Raw genomic sequence first — 24,693 nt, 5'->3', positions numbered from 1 at the left:
GTTTTTAACCATTTTTCCAATGACAGATGTCAGGCTGACCGTTCTATAATTTATGTTTCTTTTTTGAATAGCGTTACGTATATTTTCCAACCTGCTGGCAACTTTTCAGAATCTAGTGAATTTTGGAAACTTATGACCAATACATCCAGTATTTCTGCAGTCAGTTCTTTTAAATCCCTAAGCCGCAGACATTAGGTTCAGGAGACTTGACTTTTGTCCAATTAATTTTTCAGTCTGTGATGCCACAGTATTGACACTCAGAATCACTGAATTATCTGTTACACTCTAAACTGTGACACCTGTCTCTGTCACTCATTCCTCTCTAATCTTTGGGCTTTCAAACTTGTTGATTTCCCTCACCTTCAATCTTGTTGGTGTCCCGCACTTTGACGATTGGTTCGCAGACAACAATACTCTGCAGAGAAATAAAACCTTTTCTTGAGAAAGAAAGTGACACCATTTCGAAGTAAGTGACTAACACTGTTGATGACTTTCTCATCTCGCTAATGAACAGGGGCTTTGTAAATCACACTGGATAATCCTCATTTTATGAGGTGCAGTGTCATGTTTCCCAGCAAACGATTAGCTCCCAGGAACATCACTCAGAGCAGCTCCAGTTTGTAAAGTCCCAATGGTGGCCCACACCTATACCAGACAGTAAGCATATGCCTGCTGCTACAGCAACAGGGCAAATCTATAAACATAATTAGCAGAAATTGTCCGTAGAAACTGGTATCAGCTGCTGTGCCTCAATTTAAGCCACAGGATTGCACATGCATTAACTCTTTTTAATGCATGCGCAGAGGGCTCTAATCCTCAATGACATATTGTGCAATAAAACATTAATGCCTTCTTGACGACATGATGGCACAATGCAGTAATACCCTTTTATAAACCACTGTACATTTAATGCAGGGAACACTTCTGTTAGGATTGCTAATCCTAAAGAATGTCCTGAGGTTGGGGGGAGGGGAAGAGACTTGCATTCATATGACATCTTACTGGAGGTCTCAAAATGTTTTAAAGCCAATTAAGTACTTTTGAAAGGCAGTCATTGTTTTAGTGAAGGAAACCTGCCATCAATCTGTGCATAGTAAAGTCCCACAAACAGCAATGCAATAATGATCAGATGATCTGTTTGCGAGACAAGTATTGGCAACACACAGGATAACTCTTGCAATCTTCTTTTATGTTACTCGCTAGCTTCTCTCATATTTCATCATCCATCCAATATTGTTTTTTAGTTATTCTCTGGTAGTTTTTAAAGGCTTCCCAGTCTTCTGTTTCCCATTAATCTTCATCATATTATCTGTTTTTTTCTTTTTATGCTGTCACTGATGTCACTTGTTAGCCCAGAGTTGGCTCATCCTCCCTTCAGTACGCTTCCTCTTTCTTGGGATGAATTTCTGCTGTGCCCCCTGAATTACCTCCAGAAACTCCTGCCATTGCTGCTCCACCATCTTCCCTGCTTGGCTCCAAATCATCAACTCTGGCCAGTTCCTCCCTCATATCTTTGTGATTACTTTTACTCAATTGCAAAACCATTATGTCTGATTGCAACTGCTTCCTCTCAAACTGCAGGGTGAAATCTATCATATGATGGTCACTGCCCTCTAGCAGTTCCTTCACTTTAAACTCCTGTATCAAATCTGCCTCATTACACATCACCAAATCCAGAATCACCTGTTTCCTCATGGGCTCTACCATACGTTACTCAAAAAAAAACATCTCATAGACTTTCCACAAATTCCTTTTCTTGGGAGACACTACCAACCTGATTTTCCCAGTCCATCTGCATATTGAAGTCCCCACAATTACTGTAATAGTGCCTTTCTTACATGCCTTTCCAATCTCCTAATCTATTTTCTTCCCCACATCCTGCCTACTGCTAGGAAGCCCATCAGAGTCCTTTTTCCTTTGTGGTTCCTCAACTCTACCCACACAGATTCTACACCTCTAACTCTACATTACTTCTTGCCCTTGATTTAATTTCATTTCTTATTAACTAGACATCCCCACCCCCTCTGCCTGGCCTTTCAATAGGGTGTGTACCCTTGGATTTTCAGTTCCCATCACTGATCCCCTTGCAGCCATGTCTCCATGATACCCACAACATCATACCTGCCAATTTCAATCTGGGCTACATTTACACTGTTTCATATACTGTGTGCATTTAAGCACAAAACCCTCAGTCCTGTGTTGACTGCCTCCCTTCTCATTGTTGTCTCATCTGCTGTGCCTGAAGTTAGATTCCTGACCTTTTCCATACTCTCTACCCTATTAGAATTAGAATTAGAATTAGAATCCCTACAGTGTGGAAACAGACCCTTCAGCCCAACAAGTCCACACCAACCCTTGAAGTGTAACCTACCCAGACCCATTACCTTACCCTATCTTTGAGGTGGTGATGAGACAGGTCGACGAAGGTAGAGCAGTGGATGTGGTGTATATGGACTTCAGCAAGGCATTTGATAAGGTTCCCCATGATAGGCTCATTCATAAAATCAGAAGATATGGGATACAGAGAGATTTGGCTGATTGGATTTGGAATTGGTTGGCTGACAGAAGGCAGACAGTGGTTGTAGATGGAAAGTATTCTGCCTGGAGATCAGTGGTGAGTGGTGTCCCACAGGGGTCTCTTCTTGGGCCTCTGTTCTTTGTAGTTTTTATAAATGACTTAGATGAGGAGGTTGAAGGGTGGGTTAGTAAATTTGCGAAGACACAAAGCTTGGAGGAGCCGTTGATAGTATTGAGGGCTATTACAGGCTACAGCGTGACATAGACAGGATGCAGAGCTGGGCTGAGAAATGGCAGATGGAGTTCAACCTGTATGAATGCAAAGTGATGTATTTTGGAAGGTCAAACATGAATGCTGAATATAGGATAAAGACAGGATTCTTGGCAGTGTGGAGGAACAGAGGGATCTTGGTGTTCAAGTGCATAGATCCCTCAAAGTTGCCACCCAAGTGGATAGGGTTGTTAAGAAAGCATACGGTGTTTTGGCCTTCATTAACAGGGGATTCGGGTTTAAGAGCCGCAAGGTTTTGCTGCAGCTCTACAAGTCCCTGGTGAGACCACATTTGGAATATTTTGTCCAGTTCTGGTCGCCTTACTATAGGAAAGATACAGAGGCTTTGGAGAGGGTGCAAAGAAGGTTTACCAGGATGCTGCCTGGGCTGGAGGGCTTGTCTTACGAAGAGAGGTTAACTAAGCTCGGACTTTTCTCTCTAGAGAGAACGAGGAAGAGAGGTGACCTGATCAAGGTATACAAGGTAATGAGAGGCATGGATAGAGTCAATAGCCTGAGACTTTTCCCCAGGGCAGGACTGACTGGCACGAGAGGTGGGGGTCATCATTTTAAGATATTAGGAGGAAGGTATTGAGGAGACATCAGAGGTACGTTCTTTACGCAGAGTTGAGAATGCATGGACTGCATTACCAGCAGTGTGGTGGTGGCACAGTCATTGGGGACATATAAGTGACTGCTGGACATGCACATGGACAGCAGTGAATTGAGGGGTGCGTTGATTAGGTTATTTAATTTTAGATTAGGAATAATCCTCGGCACAACATCGTTGGCCAAAGGGCCTGTTCTGTGCTGTACTTTTCTATGTTCTATCACCAAATGTAACCTGACTAATGCTTCTAACTTACACATCCCTGAACACTGTGGCCGATTTAGCACAGCCAATTCACCTAATCTGCACATCTTTGGATTATGGGACGAAACCGGAGCACCCAGAGGAAACCCACGCAGACACGGGAAGAATGTACAAACTCCACAGAGACAGTCGCCAGAGGCTGGAATTGAACCCAGGTCCCTGGCGCTGTGAGGCAGCAGTGCTAACCACTGCCACTTATTCTGAAAACTTTAATAACCTCTACTGAGCTCTCCCCCTCCTTTAATTTTCCATCCAACTCCTCCCATACCCACTATTTAGGTTAAAACTCTATCCACAGCCCGAGTTATGCAATTTGCCAGGACTCTGGTCCCAGCATGATTCAAGTGGAGCCCGTTCCATCTGAACAGTTCCCTCCTTCCCTAATACTGGTGCCAATGTTCCATGAATTCAGACCCATTTCTCCCACACCAATCTTTGAGCCATGTATTTACCCCTTTAATCTTGCTGATCCTGTGCCAATTTGCTTGTGGTTCAGGTAGTAATCTTTCTGGTTATGTATTTTAATTTAGCCCCTAGCTGCTCATATTGCCTCAGCAGAATTCCATCCTCTTTCTACCTATATTGTTGGTACTACATGGACTATGGTAACAGTATCTTTCCCCTCCCACTCCAAGTTCCCCTGCAGCCCAGATCAGACATTCTGAATGCAGGCACCAGGCAGGTAACACAGTCTTCCTGGCCACAAATAAGTTTCTATTCCCTGACTGTACTCCCCTAATTACAACTACATTTCTCTTTGCTCCCCCCTCTTGAATGGCTCCCTCTACCACAGTGCTTTCCTTCCCTTTTCAGAACAACTGAGACCGTATCCAGAACACTTAATATATTTGTGGGCGGCACGGTGGCACAGTGGTTAGCACTGCTGCCTCACAGCGCCAGAGACCCGGGTTCAATTCCCGACTCAGGCGACTGACTGTGTGGAGTTTGCACATTCTCCCCGTGTCTGCGTGGGTTTCCTCCGGGTGCTCCGGTTTCCTCCCACAGTCCAAAGATGTGCAGGTCAGGTGAATTGGCCATGCTAAATTGCCCGTAGTGTTAGGTAAGGAGTAAATGTCTGGGTATGGGTGGGTTGCGCTTCGGCGGGTCGGTGTGGACTTGTTGGGCCAAAGGGCCTGTTTCCACACTGTAAGTAATCTAATCTAGTCCTGCTCTTCCTGGAGCCTGACCTCTGTTATTGCCACAGACTATTTCTACATGATAAGTGCACCTACAACTCCTCAATCTAAGTACTCCCTGTGTTCACAGACATGCCCTGATTTAAACTTCATCACTTTTTCCCTCACTCCAACTCTGACAACATAGTTTAAAGGCCTCCCTAGCAACTGTCCCACAAGGAAGTTAGACACAGCTCTGTTCTAGTGTAACAGCTTATACAGGTCTCATTGTGGCAGAGTCCCAGAGTCTCAGGAATCTAAAGCCTTCCCTCCTGAACCATCTTTCATGTCAGCCATGTCTATCCTATTTCTGTATTCACTGGAAGTAATCCAGAGATTTCTATGTTTGAGGCCCGACTTACTAACTTTCTACTTAACTCCCTAAATTCCGATTAGAGGACCACATCCCTTTCCTACTTAATTTATTGGTACCAACATGAACCATGATCTCTAGTTGTTCACCCTTCACCAGAAGAATGCCCTGCAGCCACTGTGGGATATTCTTGACCCTGGAACCAGGGAGACAACACTCCATCCAGGAATCACATCCACAGCCACAGAAACACCTCTCAATTCCTCTAACTAATGAATCACTCCTCCTTTCTTCTTCCTCCTTCCTGTACAGCTGAGCTACTCTCAGTGCCACAAACATGGCTCTGACTGTACTCCCCAGAGAAACCAGTGTCTTCACCAGCTTCCAAAACAGAAAAACAGTTTGTGAGCTGGACTCCTGCACTAACTGCCTATTTCTCTTGGTGGTCATCCATTTATAACAGGACTGCTGGCACAGGGGTGAAAACAGGCAAAATGAAGTGGCCCTGAGAGTCTTCCACTGATCCCATGAAGGGTCATGGCATCAGGTCAAACATTTACGAACTTCCTCAGTCTTGCCACTTGGAGAAACATCGAGGGTGAGCATTGAATGTACCCTGGGTGGGGGACTTCAGTGTCCTCCATGGAATGCAGCTATGTAGCTCATCTACAGATCCATGTGGCCAATTCCTGAAGGACTAATCTGCCACACTGGGCCTGTGTCTCTAGTGAAAAAAAAACAACACGATCAAAAGAAACCTAGTTGATCTCCATCTCACATGTCACAGGATCATCTGTCCATGGGAGGAGTGACTAACCACAGATAGAATCTGGCCTTTACAGTGAGGATACCACCCACTATTTTGAGAGGTACAATCGCTGTGCCAAATGGGTGGAATTGGTATAGCCATTCCAAACTGGGCATCGTAAAATGTTGTGAACCAATGGCAACAGCAGAACTGTATTCAACTACAACGTCCAACATAATAGCTTGGCACCTTCCTACTTTACCATTGCTATCAAGCCAGCGGATCATACCTGGTTTAATGAGGCAGATAGGAGAGTGTGCCCACAGAACCAGGCCTATAAACATAGTTCCACCTGTCACAGGGACAACACAGGATACATATGTGTTAAAAACAGCAGAAGCAGCAGGCTATAATCAGACTTAAATAATCTTAAAACGAATGGAACAGATGTAAGTTCTGCACTCCTCCACAGCTGGTTATAAATGTTGGTGGCCAATGAAGAAACTAACTGGAGAAGCCATAAATTTCCCCATCCTCAACAATGGGACAGCCGAGTGTGCAGGTTCAAAAGACAAGGCTGAATCTTTTGCAATCACCTTTGACCAAAAGTGCCACCTGAATGATCCATCTCAGACTCCTCCTGAGATCGCCACCATCACAGATGCCAGTCTTCAGCCAATTTTGATTGCAATGTCAAGAAATAGCTGAGGGTACTGGGCATAGGCTATGGGTCAGGACAGTAACCCAGCACTCATGAGGTGATTGCAGGACCAACTTATTAGTACTAACATAGACTATGACCTCGAGTTGTTCATACTTCCCCAGAAGAATGCAGGCAATCTGGCATATTCTTGACCTCGGAACCAGGGAGACAGCACACAATCCAGAAGTCACAGAAACAGCTATCAATTTCTCTAATGAATCCCCAATCACTATCACTTCTCTTTTCTTCTTGACAGACATCTTTGTATCCTGTTTGGCCACTTCTGGTGAGGTACAGAGGACTGGAGAACAGCCAATGCGTATCATTGTTGGAGGGTAGCAGGAATAATGTAGGAAATTGCAGGTCTGTGAGTTTCACATCAGTGATATGGAAATTATTGGAAAAGATTCTCAGGGACAAGATCTATATGCATTTTGAAGTAAATATACTTATTAGCGATAGTCAGCATGGTTTGATGCGGGGGAGGACGTGCCTCAATAACTTGATTAACTTTTTTGAGGAGGTGACAAACATGGCTGATGAGGAAAAAGCGGCTGATGTTTGTCGACATGGACTTCTATAAAGCTTTTGATGAGGTCCCTCATGGCAGACTGATGCAAAAGCTGAAGTCACATGGTATCGGGAGCTGGCAAGATGGATACAGAACTGGTTTAGTCATAGGAGACAGAAGGTAGTGGTGAAGGATGCTTTTCGGAATGGAGGGTTGTGACCAGTGGTATTCTACAGGGGTCAATGCTGGGACCTCTGCTGTTTGTAGTTTACATAAATGGATTTGGAGGAAATGTGGCTGGTCTAATTAGTAAGTTTGCGGATGATACAAAAATTCGTGGCATTTCGGATAATGGGGAGGATTGTCAGAGCATGGGCAGAAAAATGGCACCGGACAAGATGTAAGATGAGTCATTTTGGAAGGTCAAGTACATGTGGAAATTATACAGTGAGTGGCAGGAGTATTGACAGCAGAAGGATCTCGGTGTGCAGGTTCACAGATCACTGAATGTGGCAGCGCAGGTGGATAAGATAGTAGAAAATGCCAATTGCATGCTTGTCTTCATTGAAAGGGGTATTGAGTACAAGCATAGACAAGTTATGCTGCAGCTTTATAGAACTTTAGTTAGACCACACTTGGAATATTGCGTACAGTTCTGGTCACTACACTACCAGAAGGATGTGGATGCTTTGTAGAGGGTACAGAAAAGGTTTACTAGGACGTTACCTGGTATGGGAAATCTTAGCTACGAAGAAAGATTGGATAGACTGGATTTGTTTTCACTGGAATGCAGGAAGGTTGAGGGGTGACTTGAAAGAAGTATGTAAGATTATGAATGGCATGGATAGAGTGGAAAGTATGGGGCATTTACCAGGGTGGAAGGGTCAATTACTAGGGGACACAAGTTCAAGTTGCGGTGGGGGGGGAGTTTAATAGAGATGTGCGAGAGAGGTTTTTCACACAAAGGGTGCTGGATGCCTGAAACGCGCTGCCAGAGGAGGTGATGGAAGCAGACACAATAGCAGCGTTCAAGAAACACTTAGATGAATAAAAAGGGAATAGAGGGATATGGATCCTGTAAGTGAAGACAATTTTAGTATGGAATGGCAAAAATGTGGCGGCGTAGGCTTGGAGGGCTGAAGGGCCTGTTCCTGTGCTATATCATTCTTTGTTTCTCCCCTCCTGTACAGCCAAGCTACGACTACAAACATGGTGACACTTGTATTGAAGACTTGTGCTCAGGAAAATCTATGTCCTTAGCTACAGCACATGGACTGCAGTTATTCAAGATGGAGATATGCCACCAGGTTTAGCTTCTCATATTTTGTTTGACCCATTTGGTTTCCCAGGAAGGCTTGTGAAACCCAACTGACTAAAAATTAGTAAAATTAAGGCACAGAGCCTTATTTATAATTACATGTGGAAGCCACCTCCTGTCAGAAGAGGGCAGATTCAAAGTGGAAGAGGATTTGACCTCTGACCCAAACACAACTCACCTGCTGTTTTTGGGAGTTACATTTTATCGTGATGATTAAACGTATTCAATGGTAGAAGGTTGGAAGCAGAGGCAGAAGCACAGAGTAATTGATGGAGAAGGTTTAGGAACAACTCAGGGTGATGGAGGCATCCAAGCCTTCAAAAGGCCTGATTCGGAGATGCCGGTGTTGGACTGGGGTGTACAAAGTTAAAAATCACACAACACCAGGTTATAGTCCAACAGGTTTAATTGGAAGCACACTAGCTTTCGGAGTGACGCTCCTTCACCTGATGAAGGAACAATCACCTGATGAAGGAGCGTCGCTCCGAAAGCTAGTGTGCTTCCAATTAAACCTGTTGGACTATAACCTGGTGTTGTGTGATTTTTAACTTCAAAAGGCCTGGAATAGATAAAATAATGTAAGTTGCAAGTATAATGCAGCATAAAGTATAATATTCAGCATAAAGGATTTTATTAAACCATCTCTTCTAAGCAGTTATTGAATTAGCAAAATTCACATTTACCACTGCTGAGACAAACTACAAGGCAGTTAGAGGAATGGATTTTGCCTGAGTATCAACATGGTACAGGAACATTAGCAAAGTTTTAGAAAAAGCAGAGGACTGAGTTCCTGATGGACAGAAAAGTGCTGTCTCAAACTCTGCACCACAACAGGTCTGATTTCACAGAGGATGCTCACAATTACCACAATGGCCTGCAATCTTGCTACAATCTTTCACCAGCAAATTATAACCGGTTTATCTTCCAATGCACTTCCAGTGCATCTTGTTGTTATTTCAGAGCTGTTTTTCAAGCATTAAAAAGTGCTGTGTCATGATTTGCATTAAGTAAGCAAAACAATCAGTATTTCACATTAAACAACTGATAATAGGAATCTTAGTTGTCAGCTTATTTTGAATTTGCTGGTCAGCTTGTGTTAACTTTCTGCACAGACTTGTATGTACATTATATGCTGCCATATTTCTACATTGCACAATATATATTGCATGTATTAGTTCAATGTTATGAATTGAGAAACACTATCACACACTTAGCAAGGATCTATCTTGATCTTTCTTTATTATTTGCAGACATCATCTGTTCCACAGCATTGTTTTTATTCGAAGCAGCAACATTGATGGAAATACTCATCCATCCCAACCCCAAACAGGACTTTCTTAACATAATAACTCAAATAGATGACATGGTTGTTTGACAAACACACTGCATGGTGTGGGTGCCAACAATGCCTGCTCTCACAACAGAAGGACAAGGAGTGGGAGTAGGCCGTCTGGCCCTTTCAGCCTGCTCAGCCATTCAATAAGATATGGCTGATCTTTTTGTGGACTTGGATCCACTTATCTGCCCTCTCACTGTATCCCTTAACTCTTTCATTGTTAAAAAAAAAACTATCTTAGCCTTAAAAACATTTACTGAAGTAGCATCAACTACTTCACTAGGCTGGGAATTCCACAGATTCACAAACCTCTGGGTGAGGAAGTTGCTTCTCAATTCAGTCCGAAATCTGCTCCCCCTAATCTTGAGCTATGCTCTATTGTCCTAGTTTCACCCGCCAGTGGAAACGTTCTCTCTATGTTGCCTTATCTATTCCCTTCATAATTTTATATGTTTCTATAAGAATCCCCCCTCATTCTTCTGAATTCCAATGAATATATTCCCAGCCTACTCAGTCTCTCCTCATAACCAACCCTCTCAACTCCGGAATCAACCTGGGGAACCTCCTCTGCACCCCCTCCAGTGAACTGAATTGAACTGAATTTAATTTTTTGTCACGTGTCCCGAGGCACAGTGAAAAGCTTTTTCTTGTGAGCAATCTAGGCAGATCACAGTTATGTAGCATAGATAAGTAAATAATAGGTAAACAGCAGCAAACCAAAAACACAGGTACAGGCGAATGTAAAGAGATTGTGAGTCTATTCAGTATTCTAATAACAGTCGGGTAGAAACTGTTTTGAAACCAGCTGGTGCATGTGTTCAGGCTTCTGTACCTTCTCCCCGATGGTAGAGGTTGTAGAAAAGCATTGCCAGGGTGAGATGGATCTTTGAGAATGCTGGCGGCCTTTCTTTGACAGCGGGCCTTGTAGGTAGATTCTATAGATGGGCGGTTGGCCTTTGTGATTGTCTGGGCCGAGTTCACCACTCTCTGTAACCGTCTCCGATCTTGAATGGTACAGTTGCCATACCAGGTAGTGATACATCCAGACAGAATCCTCTCGATGGTGCACCTATAAATATTGGGAAGGGTATTCGCCGTCATGCCAAATTTCCTCAGCTACCTGAGGAAGAAGAGTTGCTGTTGGGCCTTTGTAACCAGTGGGTCCACATGAAGAGTCCAAGAAAGCTTGTTGTGGATGACCACTCCCAGGAGCTTGACACTCTCCACTCGTTCCACCTCTGTGCTGTTAATGTGTAGGAACATCCCGCTGAAAGTCAATATTGAGTTCCTTGGTTTTGCCGGCATTGAGAGCTGGGTTGTTCTCAGTGCATGATTTTTCCAGGTCTTTCACCTCCTGTCTGTAGTCTGTTTCGTCGCTATCTGAGATTCGACCGACTATGGTGGTGTCATCAGCGAACTTGTAAATGGAGGTCGTCTGGTATTTGCGACATAGTCATGGGTATACAGTGAGTAGGGGGCTGAGTACGCACCCCTGAGGGGCTCAGTATATCATTTCTCAAAGTAAGGAGACCAAAACTGCATGCAGTACTCTCGGGGTGGCCTCACCTGCACCTTGTGCAGCTGCAACATCACCTCCTTGCTTTTAAACACAAAATTCCATTTGCCTTCCTAATTACCTGTTGTACTGGCAGACCAATCTTCTGTGATTCATTCACAAGGACACCCAAGCACAGCAGGATGCTGCAACCTTCTACCATTCAAGTAATAGTCCTTTTTACTGTTATTCCTTCTGAAATGGATGACTTCACATTTATTCCATCTGACAGACTTTTGCCCACTCACTTCCTTGATAACAGACTCAAGCATTTTCTCCACTATAGAAGTTAAGCTAACCGGTCTATAATTCCCCATCTTTTGCCGATCGCCCTTTTTAAACAGAAGCGTCACATTTGCTCTTTTCTAATTGTCTGGAACTGCCCCAAAGTCCAGCGAAGTTTGGAAAATTACCACGGGTGCATTTGCTATTTCTCCCGCCATCTCTTTTCATACCCTGAGATGCATTCCATCAGGGCCAGGAGACTTGTCTATCCTTAGCTCCATTATCTTGTCCAACACTACCTCTTCCGTGATAATGATTGTTTCCAGCTCCTTACCTACCTTCGTCTCTTTATCAATTACTGGCATGTTATTCATGTCTGAAGAAGGGCTTATGCCCGAAACGTTGATTCTCCTGTTCCCTGGATGCTACCTGACCTGCTGCGCTTTTCCAGCAACACATTTTCAGCTCTGATCTCCAGCATCTGCAGACCTCACGTTCTCCTCATGTTATTCATGTCCACCACTGTGAAAACTGACACAAAATACCTGTTCAATGCCTCGGCCATGTCATCATATCCCATAACTAAATGCCCCTTCTCATTATCTAAAGGACCAATGTTTACTTTAGCCACTCTTTTTAGTTTTATGTATTTATAGAAACTTTTGATGTCTTTGTATTCTGAATTAGTTTTCTCTCATGTTCGATCTTACTTTTCTTTATAGCTCTTTTCGTGTCTTTCTGTTGACATTTAAAAGTTTCCCAATCTTCTGGTTTCCCACTGACCTTGGCCACTTCGTATGCCTTCTCTTTCAATTTGATGGCCTGCCTTGTTTCCTTAGACACCCATGGAAGATTACCCCTTTGTTTTCAGTCTACTTTGGCCAACTCCTCCCCCATTCAATTGTAGTCCCCTTTGTTTAAGCAAAGGACCCTGGTATTGGAGGATCCCTAACTATGAGGTCGTTAATTATCCTGTCTCATTACACAGGACCAGATCTAGGATAGCTTGCTCCCTCGTCGGTTCCATTACATACTGTTCAAGAAAACTATCGCGGGTACACTCAATGAACTCCTCCTCAAGGCTACCCTGACCGAGCTGATTCGATCAATTGACATATTGATTAAACTTTCCCATGATAATTGCCATACCATTTTTACAGGCATTAGTTTATTTATTGTTTATTGTCTGCCCCAATGTGATGTTATTATTTGGTGGCACCTATCAGTGATTGCTCTTATGGGATGTGTAAGTATCATTCAGTTTAGAGGACAGCAAGGAAGTGATTGAAGGTCTGTCCAATTAAGATTGAAAGGTTCAATTTCGGGAGGATGGGTATAGCTAATGACAAAATTTTTAATAAGGCTAAAAGAGGGAAACATATTAACTCTACCCTTTGCCCCTGCTTAGAACACAACTCTCCTTAGAAACAAATCCACCATCTCATTCAACTATTGCAGTCAGGCGAACAGAATGAGGCTGCATGGAAATGCAATATGGAGGGAAAGAAAGGCACTGAGTGACTTACTTCATGTGTATTCAGAGGACCACTTAATATGCTGTTCCAAAGTGCATCAGATCTTGACTTCTGAGAGGACTTTGGTGATGCCAGGGTTTTGAGTTAGGGAGGGTGTTGGCAGAGACAGGCAGGGGTTTAGATAGGGGAACTTGATAGTGTGAGGCTAATCTAGCAGGAGGCCTTGCCAGGAAAGGTAGGCCACAAACAAGAGGGTGACGAGAAGGTTAGGGTTGGAAAAATGGATGGGACGTGCTGGAACAGATTCTTTATTTTGGTTTCCTTTCCAGAGCATGCAAATTTGGACTGTAGGGGGAAACCGGAGCAAACTGAAGGCAGACACAGAGAATGTGCAAAATCCCCACAGTCGCCTGAGGCTGGACTCAAACCTGGGTCCCTGGCACTGTGAGGCAGCAGTGCTCACTACTGAGCCCTGCAGCATTAGCCACACATATACATTCCAGGTTCAGTCATGATGATTATCAGGAATAGGACCCTGGAGCTGGTTTTCACACTTTGTAGCCTTGAGACTTGGAGGCCAGTCAGAAATCTCCTGAAGTCACTGTTACCAACAAAACTCCAAAAATCTGGTATAAAGCTGGATTTTTCCAATCGTTCTCCCGGCAGATTAATCTCCTGAGGTATTTTCATATCAATACTTCTGTGGCTCATTGCAGAAGATGGCTATTTCTTCCACTCACAAGAACCAAACTGGTTTTTGTCTTCTTGCAATACAATCGAATAGTACAATCTAATTGTACTAGGGAGATAGTGGCGTACCGGGTATGTCACTGGGTTAGTAATTCGTAGGCCTGGGTTAATGCTCGGGGACATGTGTTCAAAAGCCATGGTTGTTAGAATTTAATTTAAATTAATAAAATCCATAGTTGAAAGTTAGAACATAGAACATTACAGCACAATACAAGCCCTTTGGCCTTCAAGTTTGCGCCGACCTATGGAACCAATCTGAAGTCTATCTATTCTACACTATTCCATTTTCATCAATATGTCTATCCAATGACTATTTAAATGTCCTTAAGGTTGGCGAATCTACTACTGTTGCAGGCAGGGCGTTTCACGCCCCTACTACTCTCCGAGTAAACAAGCTACCTCTGACATCTGTCCTATATCTATCAGTCCTCAATTTAAAGCTATGTCCCCTCATGCTAGCCCTCAACATTTGAGGAAAACGGCTCTCACTGTCCACCCTATCTAACCCTCCGATTATCTTATATGTCTCAATTAAGTCACCTCTTAACCTTCTTCTCTCTAATGAAAACAGCCTCAAGTCTCTAAACCTTTCCTCATAAGGCCTTCCCTCTATACCAGACAACATCCTAGTAAATCGCCTCTGAACCTTTTCCAAAGCTTCCTCATCCTTCCTATAAAGTGGTGACCAGAACTGTAGGCAATACTCCAGGTGCAGCTGCACCAGACTTTTGTGTAGCTGCAACATGATTTCAGTAATGGTGACTATGAAACTATAATTGTTTTTACAACAACCCATCTATCTCACTTTAGGGAAGGAAATCTGCCCTCTGTACCTTGTCTAATCTCTACGTGACTCCAGACCCTGGATGCCATCCAAAATGGCCAAGCAAGCCGTTTGGTTTTAATGGTAATTAGGGAGGGGCAACAAGTGCTGGCCTTGCCAGTGATGCCCATGCCATATGAAAATAAAAAACTAGGGTTAATTTTGCATAAACATTAACGGTCACCCATGAGCTAGACTAAATTACCAACGGTGAAATGACACCTCTGGATTGTCCCTTTAAACCGCCCTCTATTATAAATCTCCCATAAAACATTTAAAAAGTGTCAGATTAATTATACTTGACATTGAGCTTCGATTTAGTTGAAAGTAAGCACTGTCCAAACACCAGAAGGGTGCCTCTAGCCACATTTTAATCAACCCTTGGGTGCCAGTCTGGCTCTGCATGCCTGACATCATTAAGGAGGATTAGAATGTTTGTGTAGTTATTTCCTTTGAAATTCCATTGCTAAGAAATTTCAAAAACACCTCGGGTGAACATACTTGAGAGCAGTATTCAAGCCTGACACAGGGTTCTAATGAACAGAAAAAAACAAGGTCTTGTCTCCTTCTCAGGGGAGCACTAATTTTTTTTTAGAATCCCTACATTGTGGAAACAAGCCCTTCGGCCCAACAAATCCACAACAACCCTCCAAAGAGTATCCCACCCAAGCCCATTCCCCATTACTCTACATTCACCCCTGACTAATCCACCTAACCTACACATCCCTGAACGCTATGGACAATTTAGCACAGCTAATTCACCTAACCTGCGCACCTTTGGATTGTGGGAGGAAGCCAGAACACCCAGAGGAAACCCATGCAATCACAGGGAGAATGACACTATTCAGCAAAGAGCAGGGTCTGGACAATATTGATCCCTCCATTAACATGATTAAAATGGATTAAATGGCCATTATTGCCTTGAAGCTTTGTATGCCCAAATTGGCTGCTACATCTTCTATATCAGTGCTCACATTTGTGGGTGGCACGGTGGCACAGTGGTTAGCACTGCTGCCTCACAGCGCTAGAGACCCGGGTTCAATTCTGCCTCAGGCGACTGACTGTGTGGAGTTTGCACGTTCTCCCCGTGTCTGCGTGGGTTTCCTCCGGGTGCTCCTGTTTCCTCCCACAGTCCAAAGATGTGCAGGTCAGGTGAATTGGCCATACTAAATTGCCCGTAGTGTTAGGTAAGGGGTAGATGTAGGGGAATGGGTGGGTTGCGCTTCGGCAGGGCGGTGTGGACTTGTTGGGCCGAAGGGCCTGTTTCCACACTGTAAGTAATCTAATCTAATCTAATCTAATCTAATCTAATTAAAAAGAAAAGTGCTCTGGAACTTCCTGAGGTTGTGACAAATACTTAAAAGGTTTTACTTTTTTGGAATAAGCGCTTTAAGCACTCTCTCTCAGAAAGTAACTTTTCCTTTCTTTTTTGCTAACTTCACAATCATACGTGATGTACTCCCAGAAACAGTCCATCCAGTTCAAAACCAATTAGGGGACAGGAAGGGGGTTGGATCAATAAAATAAAACTGCTTAAACTCTCAATTTTTCTCTTAAAACAGTGTAATTCCTGAAACTCTATTTCCCTCTTCATACAGGAGACTCTTAAACAGGAAATAAAACCTCAAAGCAAACACAGTCAGAAGTTGCTGGAAAAGCTCAGCAAGTCCAGCAGCATCTGTGAAGGGAAATTAAAATCAACGTTTCGGGTCTGGTGACCCTTCCTTTGAACTGATGCCAGCTAGGAAAATGTGGTTTATATGCAGAATATAGGGTGGGGGAGTGGGTAAAGAGTAAACGAGAGGTAGGGATAGAGCCCAAAGAGAGAGGACAGTTGGACAGACAAAGGAGTTGACAACGATTTGGCTGGGAGGAGACTGCTAGTGGCTAACAATAGGTGAGTTTTTTCTTTCTTTTATTTGTTCCTTTGTTCTCTCATTCATTTAATCTTTCTTCCCTCTCCCATTGTTTTTTGTGCCTAAGAGTGAATTCATTCGCACATTCACATGAATGTGTTTGACCTCTCTCTCTATTTCTCAATCCTTAACCCTCATTGAGGAAGAAGATAAACTACTTGCACCATTCTTTCACAGATGCCCACACTTCCAACAATTGAACATGCAAAGATTTCAAATTCTCCAAGATATACAAGCTAGAATTGAGGGAGTTAGAAAGCCACAAAGGGATCAGGTCCATGTTTTACTTCTCTTTCAAGGCATAGTGGGGAATCAAGGTTTATGCATTCCACTACCAAAGAGACTCACTGCAGTATCAATTGCATGTCTGTCCTCTTACAGAATAGACAGAACATCTCAGGAGGGAGGAGGCTGACTGAATCTTAGAGAAGGAATCCATTGGAATCACATGTGGATTCCTCTGCAGCCTTGGGCAAAGGCATTTGTCCTCCCCAGACAAGACAGATAACTTGGCCACAACCCTGCTAAACTGCCTCCTGCTCTCATTATCTTGGTTCCCCTCCGTATTAGCATAGGAATGTGAATCCCCCATTGAGAACAGGCAAAACCCTTCTGTTTTAATCTATTCCCATCAACACGTGATCATGAAAAATACGATAATCAGTACCTGTAATCCATTCACTCGTTATCACAGAATATTGACATTCACCGGGCCTTGTAAAATTATAATTGCCCATCTTAAACAATGTAATGACAATCAACCATGTGATTTATAGACCTTTTGTATTATAGTCCTATAAAAATTACTGCCTTTGTGTGTAGAGCAGAGTCGTGGCGAAGTGTCATCGTAAGTATAACTTATGGGGACACTTTTGGGGACATTGAGAATCACTGGCTGTCCAATAATAAAGCATCTACCGTTGTACTGAAACTTGTGTCATCCAGATTTGTGGAACACAACAGAATAACTAGCAAGCAAAATCTGATCTGACATTTTAGAGGCAGGGTAGTCAAATAAGCCCTATACTAGATTTCCTAACTAAGGAGATGGTGAAGCAGTTAGTATCGAGTCACACAAAGGAAAATCAGATCTGTTTCGGATATTAATGTTCTGGGAAACAGTGTGCCAGTAACTTGAGACATAGTGTATGATAATGAGGTCACATTGTAGACTAATTATTAGAGACTGCCTGCTGTGATTAATCAACAGCTCTTATTATTGTTGTATCCTATCACCACCCAGGTGGTATAAGGCAAACCAGGGGAACTGGTGGGCTTTTTCCTGTTGCATTCCCTATCCTTGCGAATTTTTCAGAGAACATCTCTGGGACACCTGCACAAACCAACCCAACCGCCCCGTGGCTGAACACTTTAACTCCCCCTCCCACTCCACCAAGGACATGCAGGTCCTTGGCCTCCTCCATCGCCAGACCATAGCAACACGACACCTGGAGGAAGAGCGCCTCATCTTCCGCCTAGGAACCCTCCAACCACAAGGGATGAATGCACATTCCTATGCTAATTTCTCCACTTTCTCATTTCCCCTCCCTCCACCTTATCTCAGTCCCAACCCTCAGACTCATTTCCTCTCCCTCCATCTTATCTCAGTCCCAACCCTCAGACTCAGCACCACCTTCTTGACCTGCAATCTTCTTCCCAACCTCTCCGCCCCCACCCCCTCTCCGGCCTATCACCCTCACCCTAACCTCCTTCCACCTATCGTATTCCCAATGCCCCTCCCCCAAGTCCCTCCTCCCTACCTTTTATCTTAGCCTGCTTGGCACACCCTCCTCATTCCTGAAGAAGGGCTTATGCCCGAAACGTCGATTCTCCTGCTCCTTTGATGCTGCCTGACCTACTGTGCTTTTCCAGCAACACATTTTTAAGCTTCTTTTTCCCTATCCTACACACTGAGATATGAAACTTAAAGGAAAAATTGCTTGAAACACACAGCAGTTGACAAAGTGAGATTCAGGAGGCCGTTTTGCACTCAAAAAAATCAAAGTTGTTTTCTCTCCCAGATGCTGATGAACCTGCCTTGCATTCCAACATTTTCACTTTTTATTTCAATTTCTTAATTTTTTCCATGGATTCAAGCTATTCCTTATCTCTATGAAACGTAACACCGGGAATTTGTAAAAAAAAAACAGTTAGAAAGGATCTCCCACCGAGAGATGTCCTTCACCTTCACAGCTTACCTCATGATGAAATCATGAGAGTTGATGTCAGCTCCGTAGTGAGAATGATGGAGGTTTCCGGAATTCCCCACCACTGCACAGCGCCGACAGCGCGAACGGTTCCAGGAGGTGTATGGATTCTCTCCGGGCACAGTGAGGAAGAGTTTAGGCAAGACATCCTTCAGGTCGTGTGGTTTGAACTGTGGCTGAAGCATCTGGAAGGTGCAGGGAAAGAAAAAGGTCACCATGTGATGAAAAAGTAAAGCAGACAGCAGGAGGGAAGCCAAATTAAATGCTTCAGCAAGGGAAGAAATGCCACTCTGTTTATCAAACTATCTGACCCATTCAATTACCTCTCAGTGGACTTATTTAACTCACTTTTTCAGACATACAGGTTTCCATTGTAACAACAGGTGGCACAGTAGCTCAGTGGTTAGCACAGCGCCTCACAGCACCAGGGACCCGGGTTTGATTTCAGCCTCGGTGACTGTCTGCGTGGAGTTTGCACATTCTTCCTGTGTCTGCGTGGGTTTCCTTCGGGTGTTCCAGTTTCCTCCCACAGTCCAAAGAGGTGCAGGTTAGGTGAATTGGCCATGCTAAATTGCGTGTAGTGTTCTGGGATGTGTAGGTTATGTGAATTAGTCAGGGGAAATGTAGAGTAATAGGGTAGGGGAATGGGTCTGGGTGGGTTACTCTTCGGAGGGTTGGTGTGGACTTGTTGGGCCAAAGGGCCTGTTTCCACACTGTAGGGATTCTATGAACAGAAACATTATTGGCAAAAAACAAAAGAGCTATAAAGTGGAGAAACACACCTTTTGATTGCTTCTCTCAGCTCGTCCTAAAACAGGATGTCTGACTGCAGTTACAGTCGGACTATCAGGCATAGGTCCCCACCAGCCTGTGCATGGGGTTATGGTAACAAACAGTCAGACCCCTGACATGCACAGTTATTCAGTATCACAGCTACACAGCTCATCAACTGAAATTTGGATACCTGGCAGAAAATCTATACATGGGCTTATATATGGAATAATGGATTCCCAGGAGTGAGTTACAGTTTGGAATCTAATCAAGGGATTCAGATAGTTTGCACATTGAATAACAGATACCCAGGAGTGAGTTTCAGACTGGAATGTTATCGAGGGGTTTGGAGATTTATATATAGAATAATGGAAATCCAGGATTGAGTTACAGTCTTGGAATCTAAACGAGGAGTTCAGATGGTTTATATATAGAATAATGAATACCCAGGAATGAGTAACAGATTGGAATGTAATTGAGGGCTTCAGATAGTTTATGTATAGAATAAGGGATTCCTAAGGGTGAGTTACAGGCTGAAATATAAACGTGGGGCTTGGATGGTTTATATAGAATAATGGATACCCGGGAATGAGCTGAGAATAGAATCTAATTGAGGGGCTCAGATGGTTTGTGTGTAGAATTATGGATACCCAGGAGTGAATAAAAAATGGAATCTATTCGAGGAGGTCAGAGAATTTATGTATAGCATATTTGATACTCAGAAATGAATTACAGATTGGAATCTATTGGGGGGGGGGGGGGGTTCAGATTGTTTCTATATAGAATAATGGATACCCAGAAGTTAGTTACAGACTAGAACTTAATTTATGAAAAATGCCTACCTGTGAGTTAGTTAGGGACTGGAATCTTATTACATAGAAGGCAACAGAAATTATACCTGGAAAAAGGCTACTGGAGCTACCTGTCTGTTTTAACACCTATTCTCTGCATGAGCAGCAGTCCTAATCGTATTTGTCTATCCTTTTCCCTTATTTCATTTCGTTTATACTGTTTCCCTTCAAGCACCGACATAGTACTTTTTTACATGTTGTGGTTTGTGGTCCAATCACGAACTTTGGCTGTGTACTCTGTGGCCTTCCAACCCTATGGGAAAAGAACATTCCTGCTCTCTTCGTCTTAAAATGCTGGCGTTTTGGATAAGCAGAGACTTTATAACAATAATAGATCCCTGGAGTGAGTTACAGAATGGAGTACAATCATAAAAGTACCCACAAATGGCAAAAGAGGTCATGAAGTCTTTTCCATGGATCAATTTCAGTGAATCTTCATTTCAGTCTTTGCCCTCTACAGCATTACCGATAGCCTCATAAATCCAATACACAGAAGAGGAAAGCACAAAGCAGCATAAACCCCTCCAATACCTGTACTATCATTCCATTGCACCCATTTGAACTCTGCTGACATCTCTAATCTCTATTAACTTGTTTGCAAACTTGGTAGCACCCTCCAGGATAGATTTGGTTTCTGTAAATTATTTAAAAACAAAGTTTCTACAAATCAATCTGTATTTCTACCTGACTCCAGGTGAATAAAGTGGGGATTAACAGGTGAAACACCCCAGATTGGCTCTAATGTACATTCTGTGCACAGAACAGATACATCTGCCATTGTAACTTCCACTCTTAAAGACAATGAAACGTGATTGAAATACCTTCACAGAGGACGGTATCCTGTCACCCTTTATTACACGTGTAGACTCCTTGACTCCAGTACTGCCTGTTCACAGCCAGCTCTCAGTCTGACATTCCTGTTAACAGGGAGAAAGTGAGGACTGCAGATGCTGGAGATCAGAGTCGAAAAGTGTGGTGCTGGAAAAGCACAGCCGGTCAGGCAGCATCTGAGGAGGAGAGTCGATGTTTCGAGCATAAGCTCTTCATCAGGAATGAGGAAGAGCTTCTGCTTAAAATGTCAACTCTCCTGCTCCTCAGATACTGCCTGACCAGCCGTGTCTTTCCAGTTCCACACTTTTCGATTCCTGTTAACAGCCCTAATCAGGGAACTCATATCCGAGGAGATCCACCTGGCTGACCTTGTTACAATCACTGCATCCCTCCCCCCACCAAATTCAAGGATGTAGGTCAGTCCTTTCTCTTGGAGAGCCATCTGGGATGTTTTAACACTGGGTCAAGTTCCTCCAAGTGAACATCCAATATGGGCGGTGTGTAACGGAGCCCGCCTCTTGCGCCAGGACCATCTTGGTAGAATTTCACTCTCTTCTTCCAGTGGCAGGGCATCGAGGTGACTACATCTGTCACGTCCATCTCTGATACCAAGGACTCGTCAATGCTTGATGTAAACGGTGAACCCACAGGTTCTGACAGCCTTTCTGCTTGTTCCCAGTAGCCCAAAGCAGGTTTTGCTCCCGCACTCATTTGTGAAATCATGGCTTTCATACAGTCCATGTGTTTGCTCAGGACCATCTCACCCAGCCAAAGTTTGTACATGACTGGTCCTGACCTCACGTCAACCATGCCTCTTACCCATGTGGGGCCATTCCCACGGTTCTTACACCAAACGTCATCCTCTGTATCAAACTGCCTCTCTCACTTGGTGGATCTTGTGTCCGGCATTGGCATTCCTGATGCCATTTGGCCCTCATCTCCTGCCCAAGTCCAGGAAGATCAGACTTAACCTGGTGTGGAGTCTTCTACCCATTAGCAACTCTGCCAGTGCTATCCCTGCATTGCACGTGAGTGGTCCTATAATCAAATAAAGTACCCTAACAGCTTGGTATCTAGTGAGGCTGTGGGTTGTTTCTTCAAAACTGCCTTCAAGGTTTGAATTGTTCTGCCAGACCATTGGACAGTGGATGGTATAGAGCTGTCCTTATGTTTTGAATTCCATTCAACTTTAGGAATAGCCAAATTCCCTTCTGGTAAACAATGGCCCGTTATCTGTGACCAATACTTCAAAGAGTTTGTGTATTGCAAAAGATGCACACAGTTTTTCTATCGTCTTCCCTGTGCTTGACAAATGAACTCGAAATATGTCCAACCACTGTGAGTGGGCATCTGCAATGACTAAGGGCATTGAGCCCATGAAAGCATCTGCATAGTCGACATGTAACTGAGTCCAAGGTTTACCCAGGCATTCCTACAGATGTGGGGGAGCTGTTGATGTTAAATTTTGCCTTTGTTGGCACTCTGAGCACTGCCCTACCAACGTGGCTATGTCTGCATTCAAGCTTGGCCACCAGCCATAACGTCTTGCCAGCATTTTAATTTTGGAAACTCTTGGATGACCCTGGTGGAGTTCAGAGTTGAAAATGTGTTGCTGGAAAAGCGCAGCAGGTCAGGCAGCATCCAAGGAGCAGGAGAATCGACGTTTTGGGCATGAGCCCTTCTTCAGGAATGAGGAAAGTGTGCCCAGCAGGCTAAGATAAAAGTTAGGGAGGAGGGACTTGGGGGAGGGGCGTTGAAAATGCGATAGGTGGAAGGAGGTTAAGGTGAGGGTGATAGGCCGGAGTGGGGTGGGGTGCGGAGAGGTCAGGAAAAAGATTGCAGGTTAGGCAGGTGGTGCTGAGTTTGAGGGTTGGGACTGAGACAAGGTGGGGGGAGGGGGGAAATGAGGAAACTGGAGAAATCGGAGTTCATCCCTTGTGGTTGGAGGGTTCCTAGGCGGAAGGTGAGGTGCTCTTCCTCCAGGTGTCATGTTGCTATGGTCTGGCGATGGAGGAGTCCAAGGACCTGCATGTCCTTGGTGGAGTGGGAGGGGGAGTTGAAGTGTTGAGCCACGGGGTGGTGGAGGTGGTTGGTCTGGGTGTCCCAGAGGTGTTCTCTGAACACCTCTGGGACCTACTTGAGGACCTACGCAAGAGGTGGCCTACTTGCAGAATGTTTTAGAGAACACCTATGGGACACCCGGACCAACCAACCCAACCACCCCGTGGCTCAATACTTCAACTCCCCCTCCCACTCCACCAAGGACATGCAGGTCCTTGGACTCCTCCATCACCAGACCATAGCAACACGACGGCTGGAGGAAAAGCGCCTCATCTTCCGCCTCGGAACCCTCCAACCTCAAGGGATGAACTCCGATTTCCCAGTTTCCTCATTTCCCCCCCTACCCCCACCTTGTCTCAGTCCCAACCCTCAAACTCAGCACCACCTGCCTAACCTGCAATCTTCTTCCTGACCTCTCCGTGCCCCACCCCCACTCCGGCCTATCACCCTCACCTTAACCTCCTTCCACCTATCGCATTTCCAACGCCCCTCCCCTAAGACCCTCCTCCCTACCTTTTATCTTAGCCTGCTGGGCACACTTTCCTCATTCCTGAAGAAGGGCTCATGCCCGAAACGTCGATTCTTCTGCTCCTTGGATGCTGCCTGACCTGTTGTGCTTTTCCAGCAACACATTTTCAGCTCTGATCTCCAGCATCTGCAGTCCTCACTTTCTCCTGGTGGAGTTCAGCCAGTATTTGGTGGCAGCCTTTGCTCAGGACAATCACTCTTGTTTCTCAAAACAATATGGCGTCCTCTACTGTGAGCTCATCTCTCCATGATCTAAAAGATCTCAATTCTGGATGTGATGGCCCTTTGGTTTCCCTGAGCACCACCATTTGTTTCAGTTTTGACAGGACTGGATCTTTCTGCATCTAAAATCTGATATTGTCAGTTGTGATTGGGAGTGTGTCCTGAAAATTTAATACCATTACAGGCTCTTCCATTTGTGGAACAACCAATGATATACCTGCTAATGGAAAGCAGCTCAATGCATCCGTATGTGCTAATTGGCCTCCCTGACAGTGCAACTGCAAACACAGTATTAGAGCCCATCGCTGGGTCGGCCTGAAGCTATGGATGGTACTGCCTTATCCTCTGTAAATATACCTAGTAGGCGTTTGTGGTCCATTATTGTTACAAATTTACATCCGTAAAGGTATTGGTGGAACTTCCTGACTCCAAATATGATCGCCAATCCTTCTTTCCCTAACTGAGTGCATTTACGCTCTGTATTAGCCAAAGTCCTAGATGCATATGCTATTGAGCATTTCTCTCCATTAGGCCACCCATGAACTAATACTGCCCTGATCCTTTTTAGCAGGGGAGGGGAGGCATCGCATGTCAATACCAAATCTTGCTTGGGATCATAGTGTGCCAATACCTTTGAGGAGGATAGCTGTTTCGTCACTTCCTGAAAGCTTTGGCTAGGCTATGTGACCATTTCCAAGGTTAACCATTTTTT

General features: G+C 44.3%; 1 protein-coding gene across 9 annotated transcripts in view; it reads right to left on the bottom strand.

Moving 5' to 3' along the window:
- Positions 1–24,693, bottom strand: part of st3gal2 (ST3 beta-galactoside alpha-2,3-sialyltransferase 2) — a 340,428-nt gene that overhangs the window by 71,470 nt on the left and 244,265 nt on the right. For all 9 annotated transcript variants that reach the window (XM_087996080.1, XM_087996082.1, XM_087996078.1 and 6 more), the window contains one exon: positions 18,709–18,902. In XM_087996080.1, coding sequence (XP_087852206.1) covers positions 18,709–18,902 — 194 coding nt within the window. The remainder of the gene's footprint in view (positions 1–18,708; positions 18,903–24,693) is intronic.

The sequence above is a fragment of the Chiloscyllium plagiosum genome, unplaced genomic scaffold (assembly GCF_037043375.1).
Source record: "Chiloscyllium plagiosum isolate Xiang-an unplaced genomic scaffold, Cpla_swu_hap1 HiC_scaffold_17, whole genome shotgun sequence".
Classification (NCBI taxonomy): Eukaryota; Metazoa; Chordata; class Chondrichthyes; order Orectolobiformes; family Hemiscylliidae; genus Chiloscyllium; species Chiloscyllium plagiosum.
The sequence above is the reverse complement of the archived record's forward strand: the minus strand, read 5'-3'. Positions and strand labels throughout refer to the sequence as shown.